Source organism: Eleginops maclovinus, chromosome 1 (assembly GCF_036324505.1).
Source record: "Eleginops maclovinus isolate JMC-PN-2008 ecotype Puerto Natales chromosome 1, JC_Emac_rtc_rv5, whole genome shotgun sequence".
In the NCBI taxonomy this organism is placed as follows: Eukaryota; Metazoa; Chordata; class Actinopteri; order Perciformes; family Eleginopidae; genus Eleginops; species Eleginops maclovinus.
Window position 1 is genome coordinate 19,786,072 of NC_086349.1, and position 25,046 is coordinate 19,811,117.

The 25,046-nt window shown below is 40.8% G+C and overlaps 1 protein-coding gene across 1 annotated transcript in view; it reads right to left on the reverse strand.

Moving 5' to 3' along the window:
- LOC134867645 (cadherin-4-like) overlaps window positions 1-25,046 on the reverse strand; it is a 203,047-nt gene that overhangs the window by 20,809 nt on the left and 157,192 nt on the right. The window contains exons 6-10 of the mRNA XM_063888371.1: window positions 15,709-15,864; window positions 11,432-11,576; window positions 9,163-9,335; window positions 6,098-6,235; window positions 363-548 (exon numbers count right to left, since the gene is read on the reverse strand). Of these exons, the coding sequence (XP_063744441.1) occupies window positions 363-548; window positions 6,098-6,235; window positions 9,163-9,335; window positions 11,432-11,576; window positions 15,709-15,864 (798 nt within the window). The remainder of the gene's footprint in view (window positions 1-362; window positions 549-6,097; window positions 6,236-9,162; window positions 9,336-11,431; window positions 11,577-15,708; window positions 15,865-25,046) is intronic.

A 25,046-nucleotide genomic window follows, 5' to 3' on the forward strand; every position in this document is an offset into this window, starting at 1 on the left:
ATTGTTACAAGACATGGTTTTGTTGTCGCTGTCATTTACCACAGCAGCTAGAACATTATGAGTGTATAAAACCGTTGCCTTGTAATTGAGAAATCAATAGCTAATTTGCTACAGTGGTCTCGCTAGCCATTGTGTTTAAGTCTGTGTGTGAGTGTATGAAGGGCGCAGCAGCTTCTAATCCCTCGTATGGTCATAAGGGGGCACACTGTCTGAAAGGGAAGAGACTTCGGCCTGTCCCCATTTTACTCTGTAGTCCATTAGTATTGCCTTTGATTTAATCCATAGGGGAACTAAAAGTCAGCAGAGACAAAAAGACGACAACGTTTCGGAGAAGAGCATGCTGTTATAGGCTGGCGACTTACCTTCACCACGGTGACCATGCCGTCGTTGCTGACGGGGTCGGTGCGGATAGTGAAGTGCCCGTTTGGGTCTCCACTGATGATCCTGTAGATCGCGTTCCAGTTAGGGGAGTGCGGTTGGTCAGCATCTATCACCGTCAGATTAGCCACCACAAGATCCACTCGGTTCTCCGGGACCTCACCGGAAAACTACAGAAAGGAGAGTCAAATTATACCATGTTTTCTGTTGCTTTGAAATATCATTATTGTGACTGTAGGTCAGGTCCTTTGGGATCCATTGAGCCATTTGAGTGTGGCAATTTCTACTAAAGTGCTTATCTTTCATTTACATTTTTCATTTCCCTTTACAGTCCTTCTTTTAGGGTTTTCAGGTAGAGTAAGTTTAATGACCACGCTTTACCACAGCTTGAGTAGTAACCAGGCCGTAAACACAGTTTCACACCAGCAAGCACATGCACACAGGGGCGTTGTTCCAGTTTCTGCGTTTTCTGCATTCCCAGTGCCCATCCTTGACGAGCTATAATATTTCATTCCTTTGAAAGCCAGAGTGAAGAAGGAGAGAATAGATGAACAGAACGAAACCAGCAGTGGGGAGGGTTAAAACATCAGTTTGAGTGTATATGAGTGGCTTTTAGTTGTTTCTCTGCTGTACAAACACATGTGCTTTGTCCTGATAAGCCTGATGAGGAGTGAGCCGCTGTCTGTCATATGGCTGTTATGGTGGGGATTGATCAAAGCTGTACAGGCTCAGGGGATAAAGCCCACAAAGAAGAACAAACAACAGCAAATACTGCACCGTTACGCTGCAAAAAAACATCTCAACCGCAGCCACACCTACACAGACAACCCATCAACTCTTGAGCAATTAAGTGTGGTCAGCAGGTGAGCATGTTGACATGGTGTTCACCTCATCTGGAGGTAACGGGCGTGTAGCATCATGCAGTTGCCTTGTCACCGTGGGTAACAGGCGTGGAAGAGCCGCTGAGCAGCTTATGTGAGTGTAGGATATCAAAGAGCAAAGCCCCAGACCAAACACTCAAACAGACCATAATACCCTGCCTGGCAACCCTCGCATCACCCAGCGAACAGCCAACAACAGCGGGCAGATTAGGGGGCTGCGTCAGGAGAGCTGTTCAGAGACTCAATGACATTCTTAAGACAACAGACATGTCCGGGTGGTCGTGATGCAATGACTGCATTTGATAAGTAGGCATGCTGTCGTATGTATGTGCCACAGTGAGTGTGAGTGTGTGTTTGAGCGGTTTATTACCGTGGTTTGGTTCAGGGACTCCCTGATGCCAATTCAATAGAATAAAACTTCAGAGATGGCTCTTGAGCTCCTAAGGGCCCTTGAGCATCTTGTTTCTCAGCACACAGTAACAAGTGAGGACGAGAGTTAACCAGATCTGATGGAAGAATTTAAAGGGTCCACCACAGCTGTTAACATCAATACCCCAGTTCAAGATGTCTTCCCTCATTATCTCTTTATAGGGAGGGTGGTGCTCCTTTTAGGCATCTACAGCTACAGTAGTAAAAGTATTACTTATTTTTCCCTTAGGAAATCTTGTGTGTGAGGCATGGCAGTTTTTTAATCTCCCAGACATAAAATTATATTATCAGGACAATCACTTAGCAAATTAATTTCAGGCAGTTTGCTTTCAATGGCGAACCTTACAAGACTGTGTAAATACCCAGCTTTAGGAGGTATACGAAGTCAAGTGTGTCAAGTGCCCTCCAAACACTCAACATAAATCTGTGATTTACTTCCTTTCCAACATACCAGAAAAAATAAAAAAGGTTGTGAAAGGCAGTTGATGTAAACATTTTCAAGGAGACAATTTTATATCTCTACTGTGTTATTAGGGTGCATTTAAGAGTTAGCTTTCACATGAAAAATTAAAGTGAAAACACATTCAATAATAGGTTCTTCAACTCCTCCATTATGTTCACTTTGATTGAATGGTTGTTCTATTTCTTTAAGACTCCAGCTTTTCTGTTTATGACTCTGACCTCAGTTCGTGTTCTTGTCAATAAAGGTTTGTAATTAAGCATTTGTGATTTTGAACAGATTCTTATCCCTCTTCTAAAACCCTTTTGATTATTTAGTATCTGAAGATAATATTTTTTGTATTTATCTGTAGTGTGGTTTCTTTCAGCAGTAAGATGTGACATGTACAATAAGTATTTCATTACATACACAATACATTTCCTCTTATCAGGTATGTTTTTTGTAGATGACACTGTTTCTTGTCCCCAACAGCTGGACTACAGGAAGGTGGAGAAAGCTCTTTGATTGTGATTGGCACGGAGCACAGTTGGCTTTCTCACAGCACTTGACAAAATACCTCTTGCCAACACTCTCACCCGTCTGTCACTATTTTGGCAGTGGGGAAAGACTAAAGGACGCAAGGGGAGGGAAGGGGAGAGAAAGGAGAAGTGACAGGGGACTTCATCATAGGAACTTTGTGAGAATGGTAGAGGGTTACTGCAGTAAATCCAGCATATAGAGACACCCTGATACAAAAACCTCCTATACCATTTGAGATACAGCCGTCACAGTACTGTTTCAGTAAATAAACAAAAGAGATAAATATATATTCTGTCAATTCATAGCATCCATCTGCATCACAGGGATAATGCAACGCATGTATGCAGCTCAAAATAAGCATCCAAAACCTTCCCATCAGTACACATACACCACCCTTTGCCGCCTTGAAAAATAGGGCAGCCTCTGATAGGCGTGATAAAATATTAATCATCAACATTAAAGACGAATTCCCCAAACTTTGTATTTCTGGGACACGTTGGAAGATCTATGGGGTTTATTGCAAACACTAAATATTTGCATAATGGCCTGCATTCTCAACAAAATGGCTTTTATGTTATCCCCCCACTAAAATGTGTGATTTATGGAGGGAGTGGGTAAAAGTGCTCTGCTCATCACTGCTCCAGACCTCCACTAAAGTTTATCATCAATATCCATGATAGTATTAACTTCCCTCTGTGGCGATGATGGAAATGCACTTAAACACGGTGGAATACAGTTAGAGAATATCAATCTATAACTAGCCACTATCATCAATAAGCAGCCATCAGTGGAGAATGTTAAATCAGAGAGGGATGCCGAGTCAGGAAAGGACTTTGATTTACAACAGGGCATGTCTATGCTTTTTCACTGCCTCTGTAGAAAATAGCTCCTGTGACCGAATAATCCTTCATTCTTCCTCCTCTTCCCATCATTCTCTCATCACTTTTTCCTCTCTTCATTTTTCGTCAGTGTCTACAAGGTGGTCCGCTCATCAACCCCTCGTCCCTCTTTGTTCTCTTTTTGCTAACCATTTCCTTTGTGTGCCTTCCTCTGCCCTCTCTCTGTACATTTCCTGCTGTGTGTGATGTAGCAGCTCTGTGATGAGCTACACGGTTGACACATGCTTACCACCAGTGCTAACTCATCATCATAAGGGTTTTGATAGCCCCCAGGGCAAATGCTAATGCTAACTCCTCTGCTACCACCTCAAAGAGCAGAGACAACTGTAGTGCTGATACCCCCTGAGCAGCTACCCCTGCAGTTGCAGAGCTAAGCACCTTATCCACCCAGCATCCCCATGCTCTCATCACTACTGATAGCAAAGCACACACTCTGAATAATTCTGACCGCTTAAGCCAAACTGACACCTAGAAGAATTTTCCCTCATAACTTGGAACTTAAAGGCAGACACGCTGACTCCACTGTTGACCACATTTCTGAACAGATGCATGTCTCTGCCACCTCAAATAAAAATATGCCTCGAGAACTTCATTACATGGAAATAATTGCTAAAAATTTGAGAAAAAAAGCTACAACCGTGGCTGTTTCACATGCACATCTAAACACATGTCATCTCCGAATCTACCACAATTAAGATGTTTATAAGAGAGACTGCATAAAAAAGTCAACTTTTTAAAGACACCTAAATCTCCTGCTTCACTTGTTAACTTACTGATGATGTTGCTGAATGTTTCACCACATTGTACATTACTTCGGACTTTTAATTTTACTTGGCTCTCAATAATGACCTGCTGTAATGTAATCATCGTTTTAAATATCATATCAACAACCTTTAACGATTTGCCGGGTCTAATTTTTCTCGCTGATGAAAGTCAATAATATGGATTAGTTTTCCTTGAATGTGTGTGTGTGTGTGTGTGTGTGAGTTTGCATCCTCTACAAGGAAATAAGTTAAGTACCCTTTGCACTCCACAATCATCCTTCCTGGCCCTTGCGTGAAACTTCCTATGTAACAACATTACAGTGGTTAAGTTATTTCCTTTTTCTTTCCTTCATTCTGTCCCTCTCTCCTTTTCGTCCTCTCTTTTTCTTCAACATATGTCACTCTCTATCCTTAATTATATAGATATATTTCTATTAAAACGTTTTAACACTGGAGTTGTAACACTAACACTTTGATCTACTATCTTAATAGTGATTAGTAGATCAAACTGTATTTAAAGGTCCCCTCTTATGCAAAATGCACTTTTTGATGTCTTTTAGAAATGAATATGTGTCCCCGGCAGTGACGTGCGGTGAGGGGAGGCAGGTGAGGCCGTGCCTCACCTGTCATCATGAAAAGTAAAATGAAGAAATAAATGTAATGATCATATTTATCCAGTTGTTTGTATTATAAAGTTATTTTCCTTTTAATTTCACCAGTTTTACATTATTTTGATCCAAAATCGCTGAATTTTCATATTCACGTTCAAACACTGAGAACGGCTGCTCGGTGAGGCACCAACCTGCTGACATGCTATACAGTGAGACTGTAACTGCTGTCTGTATGTCGCTATTAAAATGTTCAAACACTCTGGCTATATTAACTAATTTCCATACTTTAGCTGGTGTATATAATATACAGTGTTTTTTGTCAACTGTATGTCTGTAACGTGTCTCTTGTGCTGAGCAAAACCGCTGCGAAGAGAGACTAGGTGAGGCACGCAGTTCTCCTGCTTCATGGCAGGGGGTGCTAGTGAGTCCAGTTCAAATCTGATTGTGATGACGTCAGTGCCTCACCAGCCATGAACTTCACCGCACGTCACTGGTCCTCGGAGTGTAAGGAGATTCACAAATTGTCAGAAAATACAACCCTCTCTCTTTTCCTCCATAGCCACATCTCTAAAAACGGGGGTACAAACGAGCTGTTCCAGATTTGCTGCCGATATGACATCATATCCGAAATGTGGGCTGGCTTTACATTGAACTCCTGGCAACGTCCCACCCACGTGTTGTTGTATATATAATACATATAATGTCACTGTTCTAGCGATAAACTCTGAGAAGTGTTTCAGAAATAATGCTTGATGTGGTTTGGAACATAATATGGGGTTTTAATCACGGCAGCGTTTACTGAGTATCTCCGTTAGAAGCTTCTCTGTTCAGACAGAGAGATCATGACGCTCCAAAGGGGCGTGGCCAGCTCAGCTCAGCTCATTATTGTTATAATTTTTCTGACATGTATATACTTCATCTGCACTACTTTTAGACTGGTCTAGCAACATAACCTGCACTATTTTACTCTAATTTATCCTACTCTGTTTAATTTTTGCAGTATTCTTTTATCAAAAGTTGTTATTTTGTCTTATGTCCTATTTATAATATGTTGCATTGCAGGAGGAGCTCAGGAGATATGATTTTCATTGTTATAACTACACTGTAGGTACTGTGCACATGATAATAAAAACCCTTGAACCTTGTAGAAACTCACAGTTCTTGAGGTCAGCATGGGAGGGTTGTCGTTGATGTCGGTGACAGTGATGATGGCAGTGGCTGTGTTGGAGAGGCCGAAGTTTAGATTTCCCTCCATGTCTGTGGCTTGCACGATGATGGTATACTGGGACACTTTCTGTAATAGACAGAAACAGATAAAGAATGCGCAGTTATTCATGTGAAAGAAATAAAACGTCATCGACTCTACAGCAACAACCACAGAGTGTGAATCCCTGAGGGAAAATAAGCTGCGCTTGTGTTCTGTTCTATAGTAGCGGTCCATGCTCTTATTTGAAACACAGAATCACAGTGGTGATGTCTTCCATTCGACTGCTTTAAAACTTCCACAGCGGAACGTATCCAGACTTCACACCATCTGAAGGCTGCACTGCGGAGCCTCCCCATGGGTATGTCATCAAAGACATTTCTTATCCAGTGCCACTGATGGACAGATGTGAAGACAATGATCCAACTGACAGAGATTAATAGACTATCTATAGAGCAATAATACAAGGGAATGATAAATGCCATTTCATCTTTTGAAATGACACTTGAAATATGGTTCTCGTATTTCCATTGGAGTACTCGGGTGAGCTGTCTCTCTATGCCAGCATCCTCTCTCTTCCTCTGTCCCACGGTGCAGTTAATGGGCTGCAGGAAGGATGGAGTCTGGGAGCAGACTGTCTGGATAACGTGTCTCGTCACCGAGATTCCCAATTACAATCCCAGTGTCTCTCTCACCTGCTAATTACCGAGTAAATATCCCAATTAGGCCAGGACGCCACATTAGGAGGATTAGACAGCTCCTCTCAGTTCCTCTCATCTTGATGCTAGACGAGATACTGAACTTCAACCTTGTACACACACTCTCATTAACACCCTTACGTACACACAAGCACACACAGAGACAGACACACACACACACACACACACACACACAGACACACATCTCTCTTTTTCCATATACTGTTCAGAGGCAGTGCTTGGCTGGCTGTCCCATCAGCCAGTGTACGACGTGTACACAACACTCTCACTAATTAGACAAGGGAGTAATTATGTAGAGCTCCTCTGAACCTCTCAGCATTGCAACAACACCGCAGCATACCCAGCTTCCCCTGGAGGACTGAGGTCTGTTACTGTCAACAAGCTCTTAAAAGTCCACTGCAGACCAGGGGAAACCTTTAGAAGAGCTACAGTGTGGGAGTTTATAAAGGAAGAAAACATTTCAAAAGTGAAGAACAGAGGAGGAGATAAGACACAGCAGGGGATGCAGCCAAGGCACAAGGGAGAGGGACGACCAAAAATAGATGCCTGTGTTTTTTCTTCTTCTTTTTTGAAGCACCTAACACCTCAAACACCCTAGCCCAAGAAAAAAAGGGAGATGCAGGAACTTTCAAAGTTTTAAAGGGCCAAAGTGCTGACTAAAAGAAGACCAGGAAAGCACTGCAGTATAGCATCTTTTTGTGATGGTGTACAATACATAAGCTCCATTTTTTTCTTCAAGGTTGGAGACTTCTTATCTCGTCTATAGAGAAAGATGTTGCAGGAAAACTGGAACATGTATTGTTATGCTACAGACCTCCTATTTAAGTGTGCAACAAGAATGTATTCATATAATGTATGTACAACTGTATGTGGGAGACCACGAAATGTAGAGAATCTGATGCATGTACCTATGATCGTCTGTGCACATACAGTACAGTAGGTTGTGTGGTTATGTGGGTCTGTGTGTGGACCCATTTGAATTTGAGAGAAATGCAGATAATCCTTGCATGTTTTTCAAAACAATTGATCAACTAATTTTTTAAAAACCAGTAAAATATATTTCTCCTTACCAGAATATAGATGCAAAATAACGCTTGTGTAAATGAGGTCTATATTTTGTTGGTAAAAGTGAATAGACAGTATTTGCTCCTTGTCGTTAAGCAAGGCCCTTTGCCCAAATGTTCTCCATTTGAGCCGCTCAAGTGCCAACATACAACACTGAAGTTGAACATTTCCAGGTGATCATCTGAGTAGGGTGTGATGAGGGTAATAAAAGTTAAGGGCTTGCGATGACTGATGTCTTTACAGGTCTTCACAAGTATAGTTGTATAAACATGTGTGATTGAGGTATGTGTGTGTGTTTTGTTGGGGCTAGGAGTTTAATCCCACATTAGGGGTGACTGGCTGGATTAGCATTATGATCGACAAACAGAGTAAAAATAAGCAGCTGAGACATTTTTACTCCATGTTCCGCCCGTACCTCTCCCTCCCTCTGGCACCCTCATGTCCCATCCTGCTTCTGCGTATCACCCTATTTCATTGCCAAATTCACACTGACATCCTCCCAACTCATTGTAATACCCCGTCTGCCCAACTCCGTTTTTGTTCCACGGCTCCCTTCAGTATTCTCCCCCCCCCCCCCCCTCAATTGCCTGTGTTTTATCGAGTGTAGATGTGATTATATGGGCTTTTGTGTTTGTCTGACAGGTGTCAAGGGCATTCTATCTCAGATATTTCCACTTTATCTTTACTACACAAAGAGATACACAGGGACAAACACACACACACACACACACACACACACATACACATACACCACAATGTGAGCAGCCCACTGCAGCGTGATGTGTTGTTAATAGGTCTGTCACCGGTGACAGTTTGGGAGGATGATTGTCTTGGAGATTTCTTTGCAGAGTTGTCACTGGCACATCCATGTCATGAGAATAAACACATTTGGAGCTTGTCACAACTTTTATAGCTCCATAAACAAGGTGACCGAAGAAGAAGGCAATTTACTGTAACAAAATAGATTTCAAAAAAGGTGTGTGATGACAAATGGCTAGTCAACATTTTAAAGTCACATCTCAGAGTGTCGCCAGAGTAAACAATGCTTTTAGGAACTGTGCTCCATACATAAAGATAAAGGTGTATCAGCTAGCCAGCTATAGATTATTCACACCGTGTTGACACTACTGGATTGTCATTATATGTTATGACTGCTTTGCAAGATCTGCATGATTTTATTCATGTGGTACATAAAAAATGAATTGAGAATACTGTGAGAATAAGGAAACCAACCTCTCGATCGAGGCCAGCTGCCACGGTCACGATATCTCCAGTCTCACTGTTGATAGTGAACATGTTCGGGATGGGGCTGTGCGGCGTCTGGGACAGGATTCGATAGCGCACCATTCCGTTAGCCGTGGTGTTGTCGTCATGGTCGAACGCTGACACGTGCATCACATACGTTCCTGATGAAGAAAAAAACATCCAACCATTCAGCGAGCAAGACGAATCAATACACCCAGGCTTTCTGCTGATGCGACCTTACTTATTAGTCTGGTGTGAACACTAGTGTCTTATGTTAGCTAACTTCAGACATTTTTGTGTGCCTTTATTAAATCAGTTTGCTGCCTTCTAGACTCATCACTTATGTCCTGTTCAGGTTCACAGGTAAACATTTCCTAATACACAAAGGGAAAATTAGCAACTGATAGTCACTAGTTGCCATAGTGGCTTCTGTTGTTTAATTTTGTGCTTTGATTGTATAGTTTAAAATAAAAAAAACTCTTCTGTGTACAAATTAATCAACCATCCAACAAACAGATGTTATGACAGATACAGTATTGGTTATAATCACACGCATATTGGTTCACAAATACACAAACATGGCGAAGAAACCACCTGGATGACACATAACAGTTTAATAACACTTGCTGTAATGTGAAAGCATCTTCACAGATTTATGTCAGGGGAGAAATGTTGCACACCTGTTCTATGAATAATAAAGACACTACAAGCACAAATATATAATATGCACATATATAATTATGACCTGTTTTTATGGCATCATATATCCTATATTGCATTGACTGGATACATTGAAAAGGTTACAAATATGTAAATACATATCATCTTTACTGACAAAAATGGATGGCACTCTGTCCTCAAAGTATATTTTGATGACAGATTTTGCTATTCACAATATTCCGTTACTATTCGCATAACATGTATAGTAAACACTTGCTTATTATTCACTGTGATTACAAGCACAGGTAAGCACAGAGGTATAGTATTCTGTGTCAGCGGAAAGAATGAGCCACTATCCGTCCATGAATGCACCACTTGTTTGCTGCCTCCACACACTCATAACTCTGTGGGATCTCAGCCTGTCACCCAATCTCTCCCGCTCCCTCTCTCTCGCAGCCGATTCTAATTGCCAGAGATAGTGATATCATGCCAGTGACAGCCCCTGTCCGAGGATAATTGTAACCGCAGCTCCCATTTCAAACTTCATTACATTTCAAAGCAACATTTGTCAATGACTCGGCCACAGGGAGCACTCTAAAGGCCTCTCAGCGAGACGAGAAAAAAAAAGCCAGCATGAACAGGGGGAGGGAGAGTGGAAGAGAGGAATAGAGGACAGACTCCATATTTGGTTTGATTCCAAGAGGAGTGACTCCAGCCCTCCACCCTTTGTTTTTTTTCTTCTAGAGATCGAGGGATAGAGAGAAAGAGATGAAGAATCACAATGTGTCACACATCGCTGGGGTAATTTCATTAAGCTGCACTCTTAGGGGGTTTAATGTGGACCCTTTGTTCGGGCGTCCTAAGCTGTGCCTGACAGGATTAGGTCCCCATAATGACTCTTTAATTTGCAAACTAATTCAAGTCTGTAATTGGCCTTGCATTGAAACCACTGGAGCTCTGAACTCTAAAACTCTCCTTTTTTATGATTATTGTTCAGCTGAATGTCATGCATGCCACAGAGACTTGTCTGCTGTGTGGGGCGAGGCTGAGATGAGGGAACAGCAGCAGTGATAAAAGAAAGAAAGACAAAGAAAAAGGAAATGAGAACCTGGACACCTCTTGAGATCACCTCTGGTGCAATAAACTCTGGCTCATCAGGCTCACACACACACGCACACACACTGAGAGCTCATCCCTGGGATTCTTCCGCTCTGAGGTGAGACATAAAATGACCCAGTGGTGCAACAGCGTGGTACATTTAATCCTCAATCTCCTCTCCAGCCTGAGCACCCTCTTTGGTTTATGGCCACTGCTGCAGATGGCTCAGTGTAAAGCCACTGTGGGGGAAAGATTCACTGTCAGTCTGCTAAATCAAGGTGTTTGGACAATTCTCTGTTGGGTCAAAGATTCACTGGAGTAGTCATTCTTTTAAATGCACACATCTCTCCAGACATACTCGTCGCTCTTCTCCAGTCAACCAGTATCCAAACACGTCACGCCTCCACACATTTCTTTAATCTTTTCTAATAAACACTTCTTGAGTTGGTCCTGCTTCATATTTTACTCATTATTTAATCTCTCACACATGCTTCATTACCTGGTTTAGAGCCTTCATCCACAGAGCCATTGTACACCTGGTTTTTGAACTCGGGTCTGTTGTCATTCATGTCGATGACGAAGATGTACAGATCGATGGGGTTCTCAACCTGGTTCCCATTCATGTCTACAGCATGGGCTCGCAGCTGGGAGACAGGAAGACACAGAAAATCAGAATGTATTAAAACCATTGTAGAATTGGGAAGTAATGAACTGATAAATAATGTATGAAGATGAGTGCTTGTGTAGTTTCATAAAGCAATACACTTGTGAAATGTAAACATTAATCATGGGATAACCAAGGGATTTATCCATCGAACAACATGTATTAATATCCTCTTACTCATTACACCATATTTTGGTTTCTGACACTTTTACAGTTCTAGTTTGTCAGGCCTGACATAGAATTCTGTTGGCATCACTCTTAGAGGAATAAATGCTCGGTCCATCACTTCTTGTGTTTAATGGAAAGAGATTACGAAAATGTTATCTTTTACACAAGAAATCATACATTTCTGCGATTAAAACGGTATGTTTTTAGAATACTTTAGTCTGGTTTAGTTAAGTTAAACTCTCTTTTGTAACCTTAACATCTATGGTTAGAATTGGTAATCCTCAAACTAAATCTTTGAATAGTTGTTTGCATGTTTGAATATCATTTTTTCATTTTGTTTACTTGTGGGATAGATGCTCTCTTCGCCTCAGTGTATTCCCAAATGTTTCTATTCAAAGGAATGGACAGGAGAAAGCGAAAAGCAAAATAAATACAACACAAACACACTTTAAAGTTTTCTTATGCTTCAAGGTGACTACTTTTCCAGAACCTCTAAAGCCGAATAAAAAAACACAATCACTGAATTTTGTATTCGACTCTACTAAAAAATACACAGTCAGAAGAGTTACTCTATACATGTTTCTTGCAAATAGGTAGCCTTTGCGATCATGTTCTTTCTCCACACTTCTTATCTCTTTTACATCTAGTCCCAGGAAGTGTTTTATCTTGGCACAAAACCAAACAAGAAACATCTTATTTTATTGGAAGTGAGCAATGCTATAAAGGCAAGGCTTCTGTTGTAGGATCACTGTGCATCCCAGGAAAACATTCTGTCAGGTTTTGTTTGAAAGAGAGCTCCACTTCCCACAATCCACAAACTCCGTCAGCCCATCTCAAATTCAACTCTTCTGTGTTTAGATCAATGGACTCGCTCAACTAGGATTTCTCACAAAGTTTGGACATGAGGTTATTACTGGAATCAATACATAGCATGAAATGTGTCTTGACTGCCTTCTCTGGAGGAAAGGAAAAGAACCAAATGGAAATGAGGGCAGAGAAAATAACTGAATTATCAGGGAAATGTTGAGTTTAAATAAATACTTGAGATTTGTCTTCTCACTTCGTACTTGAAGGTCAAACTAGCAGAGAGAAAATACCTTTCAGAATGGCTCTCTGTAAAGCTGTTTTGATTTAGTTTACCTTACCTGGGAATGTTTATATCCCTGACCATGACTTATTCAGTGATATTTCTGTCAGCTGCAAGCACCGGGGATGTTTAGTTTACATGATACAAGGGGGAGAAAAAACCTCATTCAGATACTATCTACATCCAGCTCCTAAAAACATAGGCTGGTAAATATGTATTCAGTAAAAATGTCAGCAATCAATTCCAGGCCCCTTCACCTGACCTTATGGTAGGGATAATCATCTAAAGGAAGGATAATAAGAATGGACAGAATTGGAAGCAGGTAGAAGTTAACTTAATTGTATAAATGTTGCATCATGTTTGGAGAATAATGGGAATGGTGCTCTTTGTGAAACCTGCTACCTGGCCATTGCATAAAGCACTAGAGCCAAATGAGTGAAATAGCCTCCTGGCTTGTTGTGGCAGAAAATAGAATAAACAGCACTCTCCACAGGCTCCTTCTCCTCAGAGAGGGGTGAAGATAGTCCCTACTGCCGCCCATCCTCTCCTCCATCTGCTTCCACTTTGCACTTCCACCAAAATGTCCTCTTAAGGTCTCTCTGAGGTTAATTTCACTCTACTATTTCCACTGCATTGTCTGATCTGTCTTGCACCCAATATCAGCATGCTGCCATCGCTCCCTGCATCTCTCTGTGCTGTAAGAGGCTACGCGCCTTATCTCCTCCCACCCTCATCCCTCCATCCCGCATGCACCTACACCCTAATTCAATAACAGCAAGAGTCAGAGATTACCGCCATGTTTAAAGAAGGCAAAATGCAATTCTGGGTCCACATTAAAGTTATTATCTTGAAAGGCAGGTGGAGAAAACAGACTGCACCAGGCAGTGCTTGGCATTGGGCAAAGAGGCAGCATACTGATAGAGATAACAGCGAACCCGGAAGCTCAAAGGTTTTCCCTTACAGTGCATATTGTTGCATGGCTGGATTTGAATTTCAACTGCTCTTGAAATAAAAAGAACTGGACCGTAACTTTATTCTGCCCTTGCATGAGATATGAGGTAAACAAAAGGAAAAGCACAAAGTCAAATATAACTTTGTGTGAGTTGCTCAGTAAATAAATTATTCCACATCTTTAAAGTTCTCTGAGGTTTGAGAATGTTCATGATTTATACAATAGTTTAATTGCTTTCTTGTAGCTTTAACAGCATCGAGTGTGAGAGGACTTTAATTAATTTAGAAGTGCAGTTCTGTTTACACGTACATCTTGTCTCATCTGGTTTCACCATGACATTTGTATGCAAAACCAACTAAAGCGTTTGCTCTACAACAAACGTGGAGTTTAACTTAAGCAGCCCTTAGCAAGCTTCTGTCTTTCTTAACAAATCACCTCATTGATTTGAGTTTGTCCTGAGTATAAATCTGCTCAGCTCCCACTAAAAGGGTGGGCTTGGCGGCTCACTAGGAGTGTTAGTCAGGACTAGGTTCCCATATGGATGGATAGCAGCAGGTTCCAATACATGCACAAAAAAAAAGGGACAAATTAAAAGTGATATTAAAAAGTGTGGTAGCTCACTACATCAAAGCTCTGTTTCCACCGCAGAAGAAGGAATGGCTTAGGCAGCAAAACAACAAGTTTATACTTTTATGAACTTTAAATGCACTTTGCCTGACTGTTTAATACTTACATGCCTTGAACAGCAAGCAAAGCACAAAGGTGAGAGGAGGTGTTGCTGGAAATTTAACTCAAATGAGGAAGCGCTAAGACAGGTGTCTTGTCCAATTTCTTTTTTGACCAGCACAGCAAAGATAGCCATCGAAGAGTGCTATCCATCTTCTCAAATAAGCAACAAAGCACATTTTCCTAAATGTCAAACTACTCCTTTAACAGAAAGGTGTTTCCTTTCATGTTGTTTTCAGATCTTGCCACTCGCTTATCTATTTTTATGCTTTATTTGCCTACGCTACTGGCACAGCTTTATAACACAGCTATGTTGTTGGCTTTAACAATGAATTAACACATACTCTAACTTTTACCACACAATTAAGAGTGAAAGTAATTCCATTTTTCTTCCAATCATTGCTGCGCACCTACATATTGATTGTTCTTGCAGTGATAAAAGAACAACAACAAACAAACAACTCGTTTTTAATTGCGATTGTGATTTCCTGCTTGATGTAATAATGTAAAGCAACATTGTTATGTATTCTTTATTGATTTTATTAAATCATTTCTAAAGCTCATTTGTTTTTCCTAATGTGATATGTTGAGCAAATTCATGTTGTAATCATGAATGAAAGATGACATTAAATCTAAAACACATTTTTGCCATCTCGTGCATATTTCATGTTGGAAGCTAACACTGCAATAATTACAATTCTACTCCGAGAGGGATTTTATATGCTTTATTTTATAAATATAGTCTTATATAAAAGACTCATCAGCACCAACTTATATTAAGTAAACTGATGTAGGATTATATTAGATTTATTTTCTATAGTATCTTATCTAGTTCTATCTCTTTGGTGTTTGGGTATTATTTTATCCGTATTTATTATTAGATTTTCTTTTCTAAGAATGCTTTTTAATAACATAGAAGTACACTGGTTCAGAGTTAAACCCCTGTGATGTTGGGATGGTTGATATTTTATGTGTTAAAGGAACAATTGGCTGTAAAATTATCTTTGTGGGTTTATTGTAAGGTCTCAGCTGAGACAAACACACACACAAACACACACACACACACACACACACACACACACACACACACACACACACACACACACACACACACACACACACACACACACACACACACACACACACACACACACACACACACACACACAAACTACTCACATGGTAAGAAGAGCGATGTTCTCGATCGAGGGGTTTGGTGACGAACATCTTTCCCAGCACGGGGTCGATATTGAACACCTCATTGGGTGGTTGATCTGCTCCCACCCCAGTGATGCTGTATCGGATGGATATGTCCTTGTCTTGATCTGAACGAATCTGCATCAGAACAAACAAAGAGGAACGGTCAATCAATCAATGGTTTAGCTGAGTCTTATACTGCGTTTCAGCTCCCTTACACAGAGGAAACTGAACTCAAACACACAGTTAGCACAGCCGGCCTCAACATATTGGACAAAAATGTGCTGAGGGGTGTTTATTATTCAAGCACCAGTTTGTGATATGCAGCTCGAGTTTAATAATTTTGTCCTTACACGACCTCAGAAATCTGATATTGCATATTTTTCACTGGAAACATGCTCAGGCCACACAGTCTCCTACTCGCACACACACAGTCATCACAGTTTGGCATTTCTAGGTTCCATATACTCAAGGATTCCATTAGTGCTGCCTCAGGGAGCGCTATGTATTCTGTTTGGCAGAATTGAACAGCTTCAAATAGAAATTAAAATTGCATTTTTTGGGGTAAGGAAAAATGAAATCAACATATATTAACTTTAACTGACAGTCAGGTGGTGATTTATTAAGATTTGCTCGAGCAAGGCTGGGATACAGACAGGTTGTGAACGATAATGGCAATCAGTGAGGAAAGTGCGATTGTAATTCTGTGGTAATTGGGGAAGCAACAACACGCTCCATAGCAATAAACACGTTATAAGAACACAAAAATGGGCAAGAAGTAAAAAATAATCTCAAATCCAAGGGTGCACATAAGAAGATGTTATTGAATAACCGCGGAGATGGTAAGCGCAATGTTCTTTAAGGAATACATTTGTTTACTTCGATTCAGCTTTTCCTTCCAGACAGACAGTGAATAAGTGCACTGTTAGGCCTGTGATTTGGGCTGTGTAATTGGAACTCATCTGGAAGAGTTTTTCAATTTACTGCCCAAATAGAGTCCAAACCTCTAAGCATCCCATCTCTGTCCATTAACTACATGACAGCCCACGAACATCAGCTGGGGTATCAGAGTGACTCAATCATAAACCTACTCCAGTATGCGGGCACATACCACACACACACACACACACACACACACACACACACACACACACACACACACACACACACACACACACACACACACACACACACACACACACACACACACACACACACACACACACACACACACACACACACACACACACACACACACACACACACACACACACACACACACACACACACACACACAGAGCAATGGGCAGCCTTTTTCTCTAATCAATCTCTATTTTACTGCGGAGTGCACCAGAAGAGTAAAGACTGTCCAAAGTCCTCTCCATCTTTCAGCACTCGAGCAACCAATTTAGCCCTACTTTTGACACACTTGGAATTTTGCCTTGTTGAGAAAATAGCTGAGGCAACTAACAAGGACACAGACACATGGTATTAGACAGGTGTCATGCTGACTCTTCCTGCAGGCGGAAGAAGAAAACTGTCATCATCACTACACTGCTATTATGGCTATTTCCCTTCTCCTTATCTTCGACATTATCATAAAATCTCCATTATAAAGATGTGGTTGAGGAGGTGTGTCTTCTTACTCAAACACATGTGATCAGTTATAGACACGTTCCCCCATATGAATGCAAAAGGAGCTGTCACAACATCCTACAAATGCTATTTGTGCATGTCTGTATGTGTGTTTCCTTTGGGGAATAGAAGGAGGAGAACGTCAGAATGCTCAGCACATATCTCAGCGAATTACTGTTGACAGCTATGATAATTAACGAGCTGCAGGCATCGACTGCAATTACTTCAAAGAAACGCTCCCCGTTAAACACAGACAAACTAACAAATATCAGTCAGCAGCTCAGCTGAACTCTCAATGTAGCGCCATTACCCTCCTCTACAGGCAATGCAGAGAGACTGCAACACACTGACTCCATCTACCTCTCCTGTCGCATAAGAAAATACAAGCAATTATTACACATCCCTCTGCCAAACTGTCTCCCCTCTTATTCATCCCCCTTTCTCTCCTCCCCTCTCCTTGTCTCTCCTTTCCTCTGCCCTCCCTTCTGCTTCTCTCTCATCTCCACTCCTCCCCTTTCCTCTCATCTCTCCCCTCCGCTGTTCCCTCTCATCACTCTCTCTCTCTTTCTTTGCTTCAGGTCTCCGTTGGGACAGAAGCCATGCATGAAAAATGAAATTACTTCAAACCGTTGGCCTTGGCAGTGGCTTATAAATCCTCACCAGTTAGGAAGTGATAGCTCTCCATAATTCCATTTGGGTTTTCCCCGCCCCCCTGATTTCCCACCCGTTTTCAAGACGTCCTGCTTGGGGGGGGGGGGGGGGAAGAGTTTCGGCTGCACGTTTTGAGAGTCATTCCAGCCAATTAGCTCTCCCTCCCACAATGTTCGCGTAAACGCTTTTAAAACTGGTGAGGGCCGTGCCAAAACCCTTCACCTCGTCTGTTTATGCCAAACTTAACATACAGTAACTTAACATATGCGGATCACATATTTACATAGGTATGCATTAGGATAATAGCTAGCTGTTGTTGGGTATCAGTCTTCTCTTGTTGTCACAGGATAATAAAATAGGCGATGGCAATTCAATAGTGAGCAGCTCTTGCTAACATTCTGTCATTTAAGCTTCAGAAACAGAGAGTACATGTTGAAAAAAATGAAGAGCTTCTCATAACTGTACTCACTTTTTTTTTTTCTATAATGACAAAGGGGGAACACTGCCTTCCAACACTGCCATCGTACACCTCACAAATTAGCACACAGTCACACAAAAAATGTCTCCATTGGATAATAAATAACAAAGAAATTCATTTTCAAGAGCGCCAATAATTATAAAAAAACGTTTTTCAGTTTTTCCTTTTTTTTTTTCCCCTTCTAATTTTTGGTGGTTTCGATTGTGTGCATGTGTCTTGACAGAGAGAAAGTGGAGAAGAAGCGCTTAAGCAAAAACAAGGATTGATAGTGAGAGAGAAAGAGAGAGAGTCATGACTGTATCATCCGGCATCAGAAACCAGACACTGTCTAAATGACCTATTTGTCGACGGATCAAAGCAATTCCCTTCATTACTGACAACTTGTCTGGTTCTTAAGGAGATCTTATCAGTGAGCTTAGCTCCCTTCTGCCAGGCAAAACTGAATCAAGTGAGAAATTATCATGGCACCGAGTCTTTGGGGAAAACAGAGAAGAGGAGATGAAAAAGGAAGGGAATGAATAACACAGAGGAGCCGTTCCACCACCAGTTACTGGGGTGCAGGGGAATTTATTCTCGCTTAAAAATGCATGTTAACTAATACTTTGAAATGCTTCAAACTACTAATACTTAGATATTTCACAGCAGAGCATGTTGTAGATATACAGAGCGTTTTAAGTTGTTATTAATATGTTGATATTTCAAAAAAATTCAGATATTAGGTGATTTAAAATGCGTGGTCACAAGCTAACTTGGTGCTGGATTTGTACAAAGATATAATGAGAGCTGTTACTGTACATTTAGTGACTTGAAATCAAAATCCCTGTAGAATATTATGCAATCCAATACCACAGAGGTAAATACTTTTAATATTCAATACATCCCGTGAGCATAGGACAGAGTAGAATACTAGCAACAATGCAAGGCTATAGAATCACCATCAATGATCTGTTTATGTTTCGACTCTACTGGCAAGTTTTTTTGAGTGAAACAAGAAACTATATGTTGAACATAGGGGATAATTTAACAGCTGAAAAGATACATCCAGAGTAGTTGGCAGGCACTAAAAGGGCATTAAGGGCATTAAGAAGAGTAAATATTGGAGGATTTACAAATAATCTTGTTTGCTACAAATAAACAAGATCTCTTTAATGTCTTTTTTGTTTAATGGCGCAATGTAACCAGTAAGAGCTCCTTTTTGCGGAGTTAATAAAAAAGTATCCTTTAAAAAGACTGCATCTACCCGCACTGCTTTAACATAACCTGAGATAGCTCGACCTCAGATAGCTCGACCTCAGTTATCCTGGCTGGTCTCGGCTCTATTTTTTTAAAGGTAATTTAGATTAAAACTGGGAAAATGATGGTTCTCTGTGTGTGATTCCTTCCTGAGCATAAGACCATTGCACTTTTTGCTTAACTCACACAAATCTCACAAAGGTACATTATGATACAAGGCACTACGTGTAAACAGAGGGGAGGAACATTGACAGGCTCTAGTGTACTCCGTTCAGAATATCATTTTTCTGTTTCACAGACAATGTCTCTGCCAGTATGCTTATTCTGTTTGCAGGTTTGCTCTCCTAGACCAGAGGATGAAGTCTCTGTTAAGTGATGGTTAACTACTAACCACCTCCTGGTCGTAGGCCAACCAGTCAATTTACAGCTTACATCCATATCTGTCATAATATGTAATGAAGACTATGAACGATTTATTTTTTATGCATTCTTTGGTGCGATAGAAGATCATTTTACCTGACATATTATGTCAATTATAGAGGGTTGTGTGACAAAGACAAATCACTTGAAGCACAATATCGGTAAATCCAACACGCTTGTGATGGTATGCCAGAGGAAAGAAAGCCCCCCCAGTCAGAGGAAGTGAGGAGGGTGGACTCATACAAGAACCTTGGGTTTCCAAATCAAAATATACAGTATACTGGACTGCAGATCTTCTATCAGTCTTTACTATCCGGGGCTGTGTTCTTCACAGTGGTGTGCTGGGTTGGAAGGATTTGAGGCTTGGAGCTCAACAAGCTGTTAAGGAAGTTCAGCTGAATGCTCAGGTTGGAACTGGAAAGCAAGGAGGGAGCGGACAGGAGGAAAAAGGACAAAATCAAAGCCATGGATAACCCTTTTCACCCTCTCTAAAACAAGCTGTGGCAGATTGGCAGGTCGTTGCAGAGAGAAAGATCAAGGACAATGTCAAAACCTGGGAGTTGTTACTCTACATAAGGGTCCAAGAATACAGGATGAAGTTTGCTGTGATGATTATAAAGACTCTTTTTTTAAAATGTGTGATATAGGAGTATTTATAATTGTATCCATGACAGAGAATTCTTACACCATGTATGTTGTTCAACCCAATCCATACAATCACTACAATTTCAAGGTGGACACCCAAGATTAATGTCAGCAATCCAGTACCTAATCGAATGTGAAATATGGTCACAATCCCCCTTCTGTTGCCAAGCTATAGCATTGATTATTGGCCCACAAAGTGTTTTTGTTGAAAGTTAACTATTGATTAATATATTCACATGCAGCTGTTGTAATAAAAGCTTTTTTAGTTGTATTAAATTGTGTATTTAAGAAATAAGATATTAGTGAATTTAAAAGCTGGTCAAGCTACTGGTGTGATTAATTAAAAGTATTAATGAGAGTGTATAACTTACTGTATTTCAGCATCTTGAAATCAAAATTGTAAATATTACAAACCATTACCACAAGGTAAAACTTAATATTCAATAAAATTGTAGCATGGACTAGGCAGTATGAAACTACAACAATGCAAGCTATAGAATCACATCAAGATCTGTTATGTTTGGACTTAGGCACGTTTTTAGTGAAACCACCAAATGATAAGTGACATAGGGATAATTTACATGAAAAGAGAATCCAGGTAGTATGGCAGGCATCTAAAGGCATAGGGCATATTAACAGAGAGTAAAATTGGAGGATTAAAAAATCTGTTTGCTACAATAATCAGATTCTTTAATGTCTTTTATGTTTAATGGACAATGTACCGGGTAAAAAGCTTTTGCGGGTAATAAAAAATCCTTAAAAGATCTGCTCTACCCGACTGCTTAACATAACCTGAGATAGTGATGTAGCTCGACCTGTTCCTGCTGGTCATCGGTCTATTTTATTAATGGTATTTTGATTAAAACTGTGAAAATGATGGTTTCTGTGTGTGAATTCCCCTGAGCATCAAGACCATTGCACTTTGCTTAACTCACACAATGGCACAAGGTACATTATGAACAAGGCATACGTGAAAAGGGTGAGAGAACATTGAAGGCTTAGTGTACTCCAGTAGAAATCATTTTCTGTTCATAGTAGCACTGGTCATCTGCAGTTGTTGATTGTTGCAGTTTGCTCTTAGACAGAGGATGAAGTACTCGTAAGTGATGCTTAACTATAACCCTCCTGGTTGTGGCCACAGCAATTACAGCTTACACCAATGTCAAAATGTATCACAAGACTCGACGATTGTAGCAAAAATTTCGTCGAAACACACGGTGTAGCCTGCATGAATGCAACTGCAGAGGGCTGGGACCAAAGTAACAATACATACATTAACACATAACGGTAAATCCAACACGTTTGACTGGTCACCCATGCTAAGCAGTACAGCCCAGCCCGTCAGAGTTTGCTAGGGGATGGGATGATCCAAGAACTTGGGTTGTCATATTAGATAACAAATAGGGAAACTTTTAGTCTTAAAACTAACCTTGTTCTCGTGTTGTGGGGTGAAGAATGCAGAGTTGATCCAAAACACATACTACGGAAGCATGGGTGAAACATATGCTTGGGCAGGTTTGATCTGCAAGAAGGGCCGGACGGACTGATCCGGGAAAAAGGAAAGAATAATGGGCCATGGTATCGTATTTGAGTGAAACCTCTTCCATACACAAGCTGAGATGAACGTGGCAGGGTCTTTCAGCATGACAAATGATCCCAAACACATCGCCAGCAAACAGGAGTGGCTTCGTAAGAAGAATTACAAGGCATGAGTTGCCTAGCAGTCTAATTAACCATTTATAAATTTGTGATAGGAGTTAAAGTTCCGACGGTTCACCAGTAGGACACCCCATAAAACATCACTCATTTAAGGGGACTCATGATGAATGGCCAAATACCTAATCGATGTGAAATTGTGACAGACTTACAGGAACGTTGGCATCTGTATTGGCCACAAAGGGTATTTACAGAAGTATGGATGAACTTTTGGGATATATTGCCAAATACATTTATTTTTACAAATCGTTTGATATAAATAAGCATTCAGTTTTAAAAATTAAATGTATTTCTGGTATTTTTTTTATCAGCATTCTTTCTATTGTTTGAAGATGCTAACCTTGATACAAACTTACAGGGCAACTCCATCATTTTAAGGGTGCAGTGAAACTTCAAATGTAGTACCTAATATTGTATGTCTTACACAAACAAAAACATACACACACAAACACACAGAGGCCTGTCACGAGAGTGCCAATTAGGTGCTATGTAGAGCGCTGCGGGTACGGAAACGACACTGGTTCACTGAGCAGTAGGACAGCAGAAACACTCACTAGCAGACAGCAAAGTCACAGCATCCCATAAAGAGCTGAAAGCTGGGCCTTTTCACACCTAAAGCCCAACAAAAAGGGATAGCGACTCCCGACCAAAAATGCCGACAGGAACCAACAGAGAGATACGTTTTCAACAGAACAGTAAGCCTAACAGGCAGGTGAGAAATGCAGGTAATGGCAAACAGGTCACAAACAACCTGGTTAACTCTTAAGAGAGAGAGCCTCTACAAGAGAAAGGTTTTTAGGTGCTGTTGCATATCACATGCACACTCCATCTGTGAAACGTACTTTGTGTCATGCACAGAGATAAAAAAGACACCCTGTGTGTTTTGCTGTGAGTCAGCAAAGTGTCTGCATTAAAAGCTTTCCTGTGGCCTTTTTAAAACAGAGGCTTTTGCTCAGGCTTTGATGTTGAGTATCGTATCTCTTCAAAAGGAAGCACAGGATTGATGTTGAGTAGTCGTTCTGAGGTTGGGATTTTCAAAAATTGCACTTACTAAGTTAAACATAAAACAGAAGCTGCGCATCATCTTGTATTTATTGCTGGTGAGGATTCATGAGTCTGCGTGAACAGACGTACGTAATGCATTAAATCCTTCCATATCTGTAAGAACAATGCACTTCCACCAGTATGTTTGATGTGATTGATGTGACTCTAGGGATGACAATGTTTGTCTTTTGGTCGGCCTACTTCGTTTAAGCGTTATTGTTTGCTATGAATCACCCACATTCACGGTCCCTACAGGAAAAATAGGCTGACATTTTCTCTAGAGTTACCACGAGGTGGACATTTGTGGTTGTGCGTAAACATGTCTTACGGCGTTTTGATGTATTAACATTAAGTTTGAATCAGTTTTCAACCAGTTCCTTCCTCTGAAAATAGTTTTTATTTGTCATGTTTTGTGTTTATTGGTAATTAGGAAATACGTGTATCCTTACAAAGATGACCTTATGTTAAACTAATTTAGTGAACATGGCAAACAGTATTTCTGCTGACCAGTAGCATGTTACTCTGCTGAGTCCTACCTGGTTAAATCTCACTTGTGTCTCAATCAGTTCTCTCCTGCTCTCCTCAACCGCCTCTTCTGTGTTTGGATACCCATGAACCCATGACTAACAACACTGGATCAATTGTATGGGAATGTTAAAGTGAATGATCAAAGAGCTGGTTAAAGGCAACTACAAAGCTGTTGTTTTAACTCTCCTGCCGCACAGCTTCGTGCCATGTATTGGCAACCTTATTTCATGGCTTTTCAAAGCAAATTCTACCTGTCTGCACAAACAAAAAAATGTAATTTCCAGATTAAGAAAGGGAAAGAGGGCAAAAAATATGGGTTTTCATTTTTATCTGGCTTGGTTCATGTGAGAGTGACAGAACGAAATGGAGAGATAGTGTGCTTTTGTGTCGTTTGAATGATAGCTAGAAATGTCGCAGGTGAGATTATTAAAATAACTTTCTCCATATTAGTGAAAATAACATGGAGTAATGGAAGTTAAGCAGTGAATGACTTTTCCAATTATTGCACTGTGAAAAGAGGTCTGGTCTTTAATAGTGCCGGCTTACGGCAAATTAGAGGTACTATTCTCCCTGGAGGTAACAATGGAACGACTCGCCCTCCTCATTCCCTTCTTCCAGGCAGTGAGAATGAAAATAAGGCAGCCATTGTAGAGGCAGACAAAGAGTGGCCTCACCCCTTAGCGTTGGATTAGCAGGGTTAAAGTGTGAAGGCTACAATCGCACTTTTACCCCTTCTCTCTCTCTGCGTCACTCTTTTTCATTAGGGGATTGATTAAATTGTGAAATCAGGAGTGTGATGGATGCATGAATGTCTTTTCTACTGGCCCCCCTATAGGCTTTGACAAGGACAATATCAAAGACCCCATGTTACACCCGTTCCCCCCACCCCCTCATCCCTTCATCCCTAGGAAACCCAATCTGGGTAATTAGAGGAAAAAGTGTTGGCGACTTGAAGGAGAGAGAGGGGTGA